Source organism: Chlamydotis macqueenii, chromosome 12, assembly GCF_036417535.1.
Source record: "Chlamydotis macqueenii isolate bChlMac1 chromosome 12, bChlMac1.mat, whole genome shotgun sequence".
NCBI classification, from domain to species: domain Eukaryota; kingdom Metazoa; phylum Chordata; class Aves; order Otidiformes; family Otididae; genus Chlamydotis; species Chlamydotis macqueenii.
In genome coordinates this window covers 21701755-21714004 of record NC_141567.1, presented here as the reverse complement: position 1 = coordinate 21714004, position 12250 = coordinate 21701755, and the positions used below count along the sequence as shown (strand labels likewise).

General features: G+C 45.5%; 1 protein-coding gene across 1 annotated transcript in view; it reads left to right on the top strand.

Annotated features, from left to right (window-relative positions):
• Window positions 1-4184: 4184 nt before the first annotated feature.
• CHRFAM7A (CHRNA7 (exons 5-10) and FAM7A (exons A-E) fusion) overlaps window positions 4185-12250 on the top strand; it is a 40473-nt gene continuing 32407 nt past the window's right edge. Inside the window, exons 1-2 of the mRNA XM_086757136.1 lie at window positions 4185-4303; window positions 5284-5423. Coding sequence (XP_086613262.1) covers window positions 4249-4303; window positions 5284-5423 — 195 coding nt within the window. The 5' untranslated portion in view covers window positions 4185-4248. The remainder of the gene's footprint in view (window positions 4304-5283; window positions 5424-12250) is intronic.

The following is a 12250-nucleotide window of genomic DNA, read 5'->3' as shown; positions in this document are numbered from 1 at the left end:
GCAACTCCTCACGCAGAAATCAAAGTGGAAATGTGCTAAGTGTGACGTCAATGAAAACCTGTGATACTTTTTGACAGAGAAAAGCACCGGTGGGGTAGATACGCTGAGCAATCTCTGCAGTTATTTCATTTTACATACTTCATGCACACCACCATGGTGGTCTCACCACTGCTGTTTAATAACTATGCTCACACTCAAATGTGCGTGTATGCTAACAGTAATAATAGACAAGAATGAATTTTGAAAGATGTTGGTGCTATAGAAACGACCACGGGCCCTATTCGTTAGTTAGGCAAATTTTACAAATCCTTATTCTTCACATCTGAGCACCATTCCGAAACGCTCTCTCTGTAGTTACTTTTTACAAAGTGGGAGGGCAGCAGCTTTGCTATTTTTAAAGAACAGAACAGTTTGTGCTCTTCTTTATCCTTCCCAACAACAGACCATTTGGGGAATGGATCATTTTCTGGAAATCACATAGGAGCTAAGAATTTGGGAAGAAATTACCTTGGTGAACCTCTCTTCAAGACTGGATGTATAGAATATAAACTTCAGTTACAAAATTAACCAGATTTCACATCACTAATTTGTCCTTCAATAGAAAACTCAGCATCAAAACTACCTGCTAGTTCTTGCCAAGGAAGAAGCAATGTATTGTTTCAGAATGTTTTGCAGAAACAAATCAAGGTTATCCCATATACATTGTCCATGACTGAGACTACTTGCTGTGCAAAATAACAACAGAGAATAACTAATAACGGGAGATGCAATTACTAATGCTACTTAAAAGTTAAAACAAAAAAAAAGTAGGTAACAATTAAAGAGGTAATTTAATTCAAATAACATTCAAATAAATGTGGGCATGTCTCATCTAACATGTGCTGTAAGTTACCATTTAAAATCCTAGCCTATTCCACCTTCTTCTCTAAAAAGAAGGAAAAGCAGATTGTTTTTCTGATACGGAAGTCCTGAGTCACTGCAGTTGCACAGTAATTCGATCAAAGTCAGAACGCACGGCAGTCACTTCAGTTGCCTGTAGTATAAGGTGGTCACTCCTTCGCTGCCAGCCTAATCTCGGGGCTGTCTCACCACATTCGCAAGGTGCGTGCTTTTGCTCTCCTGTAAATCTGGGCAAGGATAAGAAGAGGATATTCCACATACTCCGGGATATTAGAACCCCTGGACCACTGCAGCATCTTGTAATGACTAAATGAGTCATTCTGAATGTTCTTCAGCCCTTGGTTCTTTTAAGGGACCAATGTATGAGATTAGCTTTATAAATGAAACTAGGCAGGTGCTCTTTGGGTATAAATGTCATCTTACAATTACGATTAGCGTCTTCTCTATGGAGATGTTAATTCAGAATCCTGTAGCTGTTTCTCTAATAGCTCTGAGCCTCACTCAGACTCTCAAAACAGATCTGAAACAGTACTTGAGCGAGGACTCCTGCCTTTTGCACAAGGCTGTATTTACTTCTTTGCTTACCAGACAAAGGAACAACAGACAGCAGGCTGGGATGAGATACACACGACTACCGCCAACATTTTCTTATGATGATCATGTGAAGATATATGATCCGTGCATACTGTCATCTCCATGAATACATTGGGTAGTCACAAACAGACCGACACACCACTGGCCGTGCCTAGTTATGCCCAATGTATACGAGAAACAAATGGATATTAAGGGTTTGTTTATATTCCGGCAAACACCCAACTGTGGGAGGTGGGCTGGGAGACCTGCAATAGTTTCTACAGCCTGTAATTGTAAAATTCAGCATTGTGTTCAAAAAGTTGTCAGCTGGGGAGGGGAAACAGCTCCCTCCAGATCACCTGGCTGGATAGCATACAACGGAAAGAATGAAAGCTCAGAGAAGAGTGGGTCTTATCTCTAGTGGACACTGGAGGCAAAGAAAAGAGCCTTGGCTGGCCACAGGCTGTACAGCTTGCTCTTAAGTTGTAAAAAACAGACTTTTACAACCATAACTTGTGCCATAAATGAAGGCTTTTAGAGGTCTTCAGCATAGTGTTTGTTCATCTTTCTTTGCTACTATCTAGCCAATCAACCCATATAAATATCTGTGAAATTAACTTTTATTAGCCAGGATGTCTACTGAAAGCAAACGCAACCCCTTCCTGCCACTGGTGTGCAGCCACACCAGAATCTGACTGGAAGGGTAAACCCTTTCCAAGGCGTGCCCCTGACTGAGCAGAGTTCAACCAAGCAGTTTGGCTGCCGATTGCTATTGAAGACTATCTAAAGAGGAGAATTTCCCAAGTGTCTACAAAATTTAACTTCCTAACATCAAAAACAAATGGGACCACCACAAACAAAAAATAAGTCAAGATTTATCAAAGAAATAGTTACAAATTATTCTTTGGGTGCTTCTACTACTGGAATCTGGGGTTTCAGCACCATCCCCTGAAGGGTTTACCTTTTGAGTCCCCTAACAGAGCCCAGAGGACCCTGGGCTGTGCACGCTTCCACAGTGCTTTCGCAGCTTTTCTTCACCACCCCGGCTGATGCAGCTGGCAACAAAGCAAGGTGCAGAGCTGGAAAAATGAGCCAACAGTAGAGGTCAGCCATGAACTGCAGATTTCCTCTCCAGATTTCTTGCCTGAACAATTGTACACCCAGAAAGATCTGGGGCACTTGTGCCAGAAGAGCAGTGGATAACAGGAGCAGAAAGAAAGAAAATTAGTTTCTTTACCCAGATGAGACAAGGCAAAAATCCCAGTAGTAAGAGCCCTGCCACAGAAGGGTAGAAGTACAACTGGATAACAACACTTGGTTTCTCTGTGAATAACACAGAGCTCCCCTAGCAACTCATTCATGTCTGCTAGCTGGTCAAAAAAGGCCCAGATCTCACAGAAAAAAAAAAAAAACACCATCACAAAACAAAAAGGAGAAACAACAGAATCAAAGAATGGTTCGGGTTGGAAGTGACCTAAAAGATCATCCAGTTCCACCCTCCCTGCCCTGGGCAGGGACACCTTCCACCAGACCAGGTTGCTCAGAGCCCCGGCCAACCTGGCCTTGAACACTGCCAGGGATGGGGCATCCACAGCTTCTCTGGGGAACCACAGTGAAGAATTTCTTCCTGGTATCTAATTTAAACTTACCCTCTTCCAGTTTAAAGCCATTACCCCTCGTCCTGTCACACCAGGCCCTGCTGAAGGGTCTCTCCCCATCTTTCCTGTAGCCCCCTTTAGGCACTGGAAGGCTGGTCTAAAGTCAACCCAGATGGACTATTAAAAAAAACAATACCTGAGAACTTTGAGAGTGTATGCCCTACATCAGCTACGCCTCGGCTTTTGGAGAGTTATCACTGCCACTTGCTGGTTCCACTACCCCTTGGCAAAGTTGTTTGGTGTGTGGGCTTATTTGAAAAGGGGAATGTTTTGGTCCTCCTGTATGTGACGCACCAATGTGCTGGGCTACTCCATTTGCACTCAGTTTCCTCTGGTCCTGTGCTCAACATTTTAAGAAATTTAAGCAGTGGCTACATAGATCGGGTCAGTGCTTCGGCCAGAACAGACTACCCAGATTCTTAAAGCTGAGCATGAATGTAGATCAATAAACCGCTGTTTGCTGGGTTATTTGAAAAACAAGTTCTTCAAACGAGGACACTCTTTAATACCATTCTCCCTTAAATGCAGCTGCCTAAGACATTCATTTAAGGCAGCAACCAGATTTGAAAGGTGGAGGTTTGGACTGAAAGAAATACTGGAGCCACGAACGGCCTCAAAAATGTGCTTAAAGTTGCAAACGGGAGCCGATCAACAAATTGCACTGACCGCTCTAGGCCTGCTCTCCAGCTGCACTACACCTACACCAGGCAGCAGCTCGGGCATCATCTTCCTCCGTCACGCGTTTGCCACGCACTGAACCCAGCGCCCGCAGCAGCCTTCGCCCGGGGGAGCCCGCACGCCCCGCTGCTGCGGGAGGCGCGGGGGCCGGCCCTGCGGAGCGGGCTGCGGCTGCCGGCGGGGGAGGGGGGGCTGCCCCCGCTCCCGCCTCTATAACGGCGGCTCCGCTCCCTCCCCTCGGGCCCGCGGACGCGCAGGGAGCGGGAGAGGCAGCGGGATCCGTCAGGCGGGGAGGCGGGAGCGGGGGCGGGCTGCCAGCGCTCCGCCCGAGCCGGCCGCGCCGTAGGGCGAGCTGCGGTGCGGGCGCAGGAAGCGGCCGAGCTGCCCGAGGTCCCCCGGGGCCGCCGTCGCCCGCCCTCGCCGCGCCGGGTCTCCCGGAATGGGCCTGCGGGGGCTGGCGGTGCGGCTGCTGGCGGCGGCGGCGCTCCTGCGCGGTGAGTGGGGCCGCGGGCTGCCGGGCGCGGCGGGCGGGAGGGCGGCGGGGGGCGGCCGGCACTCTCCGCCGTCCCGGGCCGCGCCGGGGGCTCGCCAGCGCGGGGGGCTGAGGCGAGGGGACGGGGGGAAGCGGGCGGAGCGGAGGGGATGGGGCAGCAAACTCCGTCCAGGCGCTTGGGTTGTAGCGGCTTCAGGGCAGAGAGCCCCGAAGGGCGCTGAAACGGGGGCTGCTTTTCGCGGGGGGAGCTCAGGACGCGAAGGTACGAGGGAAGAGGAAAGCCCGTCCGGGGGACCCGTTCGCCACGGTCCCCTCACGGCCAGGCGGCCTCTGTCCCCGTGTGGACCCGCTCCCTCTCCCCCCACGGAAAATCGGCAGAACAGAGACCCTCCCTGGATTTGGGGTGCACAAAGGACAGAAACCCCTAAATGTTATCCCCTGTATTAATGTCAGTGTTCGTACCGCATGAACAGCGAGCAGAGCGGGCAGCGCTTGCCCCAAAGAGTTCTCGGCCTGAGAGCGGGATTCCGCCGAACCTGTGGCCATTTTTCTTCCCATTGTCTTGCGGATGCCCTCCGCCGTGTCTGTGCTCTGCCTTTCTGGTTCAGGCCGTGCCAGGACGGGTGCTGACATGCAGGTAGTGCATTTCTCCTTCATCACTTCTTGCTGCTGGTCCGGAGGGTGCCTATGTTGATATAGCATTATTGGCAGTTAGAATTTATCACTCCTGGCCAGCCAAGGAATGATCAAAGAGGGAATTGCCCCGTACAGGCTGGGATGAAAAGAACGAGAGGTACATTTGTGGTAAGATTTTGCTGTAGTAGCTAATGAACTATATGAATTACAGTGGCAATTTTCTGGGAATGCAGCAGGTGAAATGATAGATACTCTCTTTTCCTGCTGTCAGCTATTATGTATGTCTTAGCTTTACTTTCCGATGGAGAATCCTAATTATTTATCTGTTTATTCCTGTGCCCAAAGAGTCCCTGCAAGGAGAGTTCCAAAGGAAGCTTTATAAGGAGCTGCTGAAGAATTACAACCCTCTGGAGCGCCCAGTTGCGAATGATTCCCAGCCGCTCACAGTCTATTTCACTCTCAGCCTCATGCAGATCATGGACGTGGTGAGTCTGTAACCTTCTAGGAAACTATTTCTTTAAAAGGCTGGATTTTCCCTTCCAGAAGGGAGATCTGTGACAGCGAAGGAAGACCGCAAGATACTGGAAAGCACAAATAATTCAAGGCACAACGCCAAATTTTGACTGCCTTTTAAAAGAAGTAAAGGCGAAAGTAAATTGTGCCTCTTTCTTAGATGTCTTGTCAGTATTTCCCAGCCTTCCCAGCAGTGTGAAATATTTAAAGTGAAGCTCAAATGGGATACTTTGCCTTCTGAATCCTCAGCTGTACTTAGAACCAACAAAAGGTGTAGCTGGGAGGGGATATGCAAAACCAAAGTTCTTGATCTCTGGTGGTCACTGAAGAACTTCTTTATTTCGGGGATTGGTGGGGGGCAGGTGTGGAGACGAAGCAGGGGGTCCTGGCCAAAATCCAAGTTACATTATTTCTTACCTTATTTAGACAAGATTGCTACATTCTGTATGCTTAAATTTTAGCTGCTGTCTTTGCAGCTACAGTTGTTTGGTATGGTATATCAACAGATACTCCCTGCAGTGCTCGGCAGGCTTGTAAAATGCACTGAGGGTCTTTGGGGTTCAAATATGAGTCACTTAAGCTTCAGTCTGCCACAGTGGCACAGATATCAAACTCTACATATAAGTGTGTTTACAGTATTCATTTCTTTACTGAATTCAGGTAGCTAGGGCCACTAATAAAGAAGTTAATTACTTAAAACTAGTCGTTAAACCTCAAAATGCCATTATTTTTCCATCAGATGCTTAAAGTTCAAGGTTCAACAAAATGTAAAAAAAGAAAGAAAGATGAGATTCCTCATGACAAGCGGCTGGCTTTCGATTCCCTTACAAGCTGCCGATTGCCAAAATCCAGACACTGCTCGTTTACTATCTCAAGGTCAGCACACACAGAGAGGTTTAAATGCTCATAGCTTCCATGCACATTTTTGCGAGCTTTAGATTTATGAGACCTAAGGTAAAAACTAGGATGTGTCTTTCCAGTGGGATAGTCACTGTTTACTAAAGTGAGAGCAGGCAGTCGTAGTCAGTGAGCTGTTAAGGTGTTGGTGCCACTAAAGCCAACAGGCAAAATATGTCAGCTCTACCCTGCCTGCAGCAGCTGGGGTTTAACGTACGTGATCCCAGCGAGCAGACGGGAAGCTATATGGGGTCATACAAGAACGTGTGTTACGCAGAGTGCAACGATTTCACAAGGTGCTGGCAGAGTGAATTCGATGCAGGCTGTGGCTGTACTCCACGGGCACCTGAGAGCTCGGAGAGGACAGCCAGGCATTTGAGGTGGGATCAAAGCCTGTACCAGTGGGCTGATACAACAGATGACACTAACACCCCACTAACTGGGTGTGAGCATGCTTTTGTTACTAATGATGCTTATTATGGGTGGGCTTAGAGAATTTTTTTAAAAAAGGGATCTCCTCACGCCACACACTCCGCAGACACAAGTAGTAGGTGCCTCCTGGCACAAAGAGGCAGCCTAAGTAGACAAGTTGGCAAGAGTGCCTTTGGGCAATCAGAGAGAACAGCAAAAGCGTAAAGGCGAGGAACAACACAAAAGGAATACTGTGTTAATGAGAGATATATTAATTCCATGATTCGTCTTCTAATGGGATTCCTTTACAATATGTCAAAGTAACACAGAGGAGGAGGCATTCAGAGGACAGCAGGAGTCCTGAGGACAGGGCAGGTCAGAGAAGGAAGCCAGTGTGAAGAGTGTGAAGGGCAGCATGGGACAGACAGTGCTTCTGAGGTCTGAGCGCCTGAAGGTCCCTGTCTGGGCTGCCGCTGCAGCTGTTCTCGCTGGCTCAGACCTTCAGGGGCCTCTTGCCACGTACGGCAGGGAATGTGGAGGACACCAGAAATGACCACTCGGTTCTCTTGGCCCCGTGCCATCTGTGTGAGGGAGCTCTGGTCGAGCTCCTCTTCCCAGTTGTGCAGCAGCTCCTACTGGCCAGAGTCTCCAGTTGTAGCTATACATTCTGTAGGTTTAGTTAGATTTTTATCTTTGATAGTAACAGGCCAATATGTTCAGGAGAGCTTAGACAGTCTGTTAACGGACTGTTCAAACGGAGCACCTGAACAAAACTCCACATTTTAATGTATTTCTGCAGAACTCAGCACGGTGCATGGGCTTTGACTGAATCTTAATCCAGGCTTCAATAAAACCCCTTCCCAACCATGGACTCAGTTTACAAGGCCTTCTTCTGTCGCTCCCTTCTGGGAAATGACCTCCTTCTGCATACATGCCTTCTCACAGCTACTGGAGGAACTTTTGCTTTGTACAAGACAGCACAGTCCCCTTCAAAGGATTTCTCTCCAACTCTTTTTGTACCACTGTGTGTTCAGGAAACATTTTTCTAGTGCTTGGTTTATTTTGACAACCAGGATAAAAACCGTGACGCCGTGGGGTTTTTGTTGTTGGGATGGTTTTGTGACTGTTAGCACCACACTATATAAAATTCATTTCAGAATTATTTCAGAACAGGAGAGCTCGAAAGAGCACATTGATACAAAATAAAACAAGGCTGTGAACAGACCAATTTTTTCCCCAGTTTTCAGAAACTGCATTTCTGGTGTCAATCTATATTTGGCCTGAAAAGGTTAGGCTGATGTGTTAAGTATTAGCCACCCTGGGAAAAGTTTGTTGTATGGCCAGACCCTCCCAGTGGTGACACAGCTTACAGAAGCCTTCTTTCCGTCATCAAAAACATTTCCTGACTAGAGTAAGCTGAATGACCATGAGACCTTTTTTTCCTACTTAAATTGCTTCTATACCTTAAAGGTTTCCTTTGCATTTCTATGAGTTAATCGTGAGGCTCTCTCTTCCCCACGCTCCTGACCTGGCTATAACTGTGTCTTTGACTGCTGTATGGACAGTTGGCTGTCAGAGACACAGCAGGCAGTCAGCTTCACAGAGTTAATTTCTTCTAGAGTTGTCAAGTTTCATTAAAAGCCATACAAACTGAAGGGCAAATATCCACAGCTCACTAGCCAATCTGGGTATAGTCACTGACTGGCAGTCTTGGCTAATAGGATTCAAAAGGGGGTTTTTGATCCCATGTGCTTTTCAAAAAAATCATAGAACAGTTGGGGTTGGAAGGGACCTTTAGAGGCCATCCCGTCCAGCCCCTCTGCAAGGAGCAGGGACATCTCCAACCAGATCAGGTTGCTCAGAACCAACCTGGCCTGGAATGTTTCCAGGGATGGCATCCCTTCCCTCCAGCGTGTTGACGGCACCACACAGCTTGGTGTCATGGTGAACTTGCTGAGGGTGCACTCTATCCCACTGTCCATGTCCTGACAAAGATGTTGAACAGGGCCGGGCCCAACACAGACTCCTGAGAGACGCCACTTGTCACCAGTCTCCGCCTGGACATTGAGCCGTTGACCACCACTCTCTGAGTGCGGCCATCCAGCCAACTCCTCATCCACCGAGTGCTCCGTCCATCAAACCCATGTCTCTAGTTTAGAGACCCCTTCCTAATCAGTAAGAAATGCTTTCTAATCAGTGAGAAGCCATAGTTTTTGTACTGGCAGTTTAGTTACAGCTCATTCTGCTTGCTGTAAAACTGACTGCATTTCTTTCTTAGAGGTCTGGGAGTTACAGGCAAAGAAAGAAACCAACCATGAAGTAAATTAAGCTTCAGACTATAAAACAAATTAGTTTTCTTCATTGTCAACACGAAGCAAATGCTGGTGGGAATGACAGCTACTTGCAATAACAATTACTGGTTTAACAATCTAGAAACAAAACATGTCACTATCATACTTTCCTGTGGTTTATATATTCACTTTAACGGCTTCGCAGCCGATACAAGCTGTCCCGGGAGCTGGACCTATCCAGAGCCGATCTGTCAAAGCCAGGCTGCATCCTGGCTGCTGCTATTCCTTACTGCAAGTCTCTTCCATTCCACTCTGACTTTGCTGATAGGAGAGGGGAGACCGTACATGAAGCCTTTTCCAAATACAGTGGATATTTCCTACCTTACATTGTTAGTTTAACCCTTTCCTTCTAAAACTAGTGATTATTTCTATCCTGTGCCTGCAGATATATTTTTCTTTTATTGGTATTGTGTATCAATATGCATGCTAGAATCAGGACTACATCACAAGGGACCTGTAAGTGCCAATTGCCCCCGCTCAGTTTAGTGCACTAGAAAATAGAGTTAATGAACTGTCTAATGAGCATGCAAGCTGGCATAGTGAATTACACAAAGTGTTGCTAAATGGGGAAGGAAACCAGTGGCAGCATGAGAAAAATGCAGTTTGGGGACACATGAGTGAAGAGGAGAGCTAGGGAACTGGGAGGGTGCTTAGAGGAGAAGTGGGAATGCACGGCGGACCTGAGAGACAGCGAAGGAATTTGGAAGAAAGGGGGAATTTATGTGGAAAGGGATGGGGGGCAAAATGGAAAGAAAGAGGTTTGAAAGGAGTGGACTTAAAAAAAGCTTCTGTGTCATGTTAATAAAAACTTTGAAGAGCGAGATCCTAGGTATCTTTCAGTTTGCTTTATTCCTATATACCTTAGTAGAAAAATCACTGCTCTTAAACCTTAGCAAACAATCTTGAAATTAAATTGTCCTGAAGTGAAAACAAAGTGGAGACAGCCAACTGGCCAGAAGTGCTCTTCAAGGACATTCGAGTTGTTATAATATCAGAGGATTTTGGTTGGTTGGTTGGTTGGTTTGTGGTTTTGTGCAAAAAAAAAAGTTTTTTCTTTTTATAATTATTTGTTTCTGTTTTATTGAAATGAGAAATGCCAAGCAATTCGATGAAAGAAATTGAAAACCTACTTTCTCTCTGATTTGCTGAAATCTTGTTTCAAAACTCCTTGCAGGAAAGCAATGTATATTGAACGAACAGGCTGATGATAAACATCTCTCTGGATCTGAATCAGAAGATGTTTGGAAATATCTGACTTAAGAAAATGAAACAAAATTTAAGAATAAGCACAGAAGGAAAATCTTAACAGTCAAATACTAAGGTATCTGCATACCTCAGTGAAGAGCGGTTAACGGATGGTCATAGCTGGTCAAGGTCATAGCTTCAGTACAATGTCAAAAAAATAAGGAACATTATGGGGAGAAGCTAATTATTTTTCTCGACATCTCACCTCATGGAAACCTCCCTGCCTGCACAAAACGCCAGTCTTTGGCCTCTGCCTGTCTAGTATTCCAGTGATGGCATGCAGCATGAACCTAACTTAGGCTCAGAAAAACCTTCCAGCTTATGCATTTTTGAGAAGCAGATTATTGAAATATGCTGATATTATATAATTTCCACACTGGATAAAGTGACAGCCACCACTTTTTTAAAACACTAAGTGGAGGCAAACACCTTCTAACATTTTTATTTTCCCTTGTAACACCCCCGTAATAGCATCAGAGGAGAATATTCAGCTGCTACCTATCGGTTTAGAGCGAACATTAGGAATAGACACGGCAGCACCTCCCGCAGAACAGCGAACGGCACCGAAAAACAAATACAGTGATCACAAAGGTATTAATTTTGTGCCTACCTTGACATTTTTACAAAGATATATTTGTATCTCCTGTAAGTTAACACAATTAAGAGAAATGTATCTGAGGGAATTCCATCCCCAAAAGTCAGAAGATGAAACCTTAGAAATTTATGCAGAATTTGTACATTTACACTGCAAATTACTGCTTGGAGACACAGACATGAAGAACTAGAATACATTGAGATATACAGTGATAGCTCAAACTCCAGCTTTACTGCTATGTAAACAAGTAGAAGAGTCCTGCAGTCTAATTTTAGTTTGGAAGGGGCCTCCAGAGGTCCACCCTCCTGCTCCAAATATGTCTAAATAGCTCGCGTTACTCAGGACAGTGTCCAGTCGAGTACTGAGCACTTCCTCAGAGAGAGATTCCAAGTGTCCCTGGGCAACCTGTCTCAGTATTCAGCTATCATCATGGTAGACTTGTTTTCCTAACATCTAAGCAGCCAAGGTCCAACTTGGGAACAACAGTAAAAAACACTTCTAGAAAAATAAGGGACCTCAGCAAAATTGGTTACATGGCCTAAAAATACTCTTGGTGAAGTATACCAGATCTCTTGACTATTTGCAGCAAGGTATGTATTTTGACTTTACTAAAGCCTTTCTGAATAATGTTCTTAGCAAAAAACTAGAGCATAAGGCCTTGGTAAACCCACATGGCAGAACTGGTTAGAAAATCTTACTGTAGTTGTCAGTGTTCACTGTCAAAATGGTGAGATTTAGTTACGTTGTGAGATTCCCCAGGAGCCTGAGTCAGTGTTTTAATTTCATTTCACCTGGAAGATAGAATATGTAGTATTTTTATTAAATTTGCAGATGACATAAGTTTGAGAGGGGCTCAGAGAATACTGAGGGCAAAACTAGAATTTAGCATTGTCTTGTAAAAGTAGAGCAGAAGGACTGGTGTGACCTAATTTGACGCATGGTTTTTTTAAAGCCAAAATTATATGAAATTTTGGGTACTATATTTTAAGAAATATTTGGATGCACTGGAAATAATCCATCTGCTGGAGGCTTTGGTTGGATTGAATGAGTTTAATTTGATGCCCAAAGACAGGTCAGTACTGCCTCTGTATGAGGGCAGGTATTTGTATTATTTTTATCGTTCCATAAACTGTAACTGTAGTCACAGTCCAGACTCTCCCTCTGCTAGATCATATGTAAACACAGCTGAAAATATCCTCTTTGTTCCAAAACACTTACAAACTAATTATATTTTGATTGACTAGATTATTTTAACATCAGAATCATTCATATCATAATAACTGTTGAAGTGTACAAGACA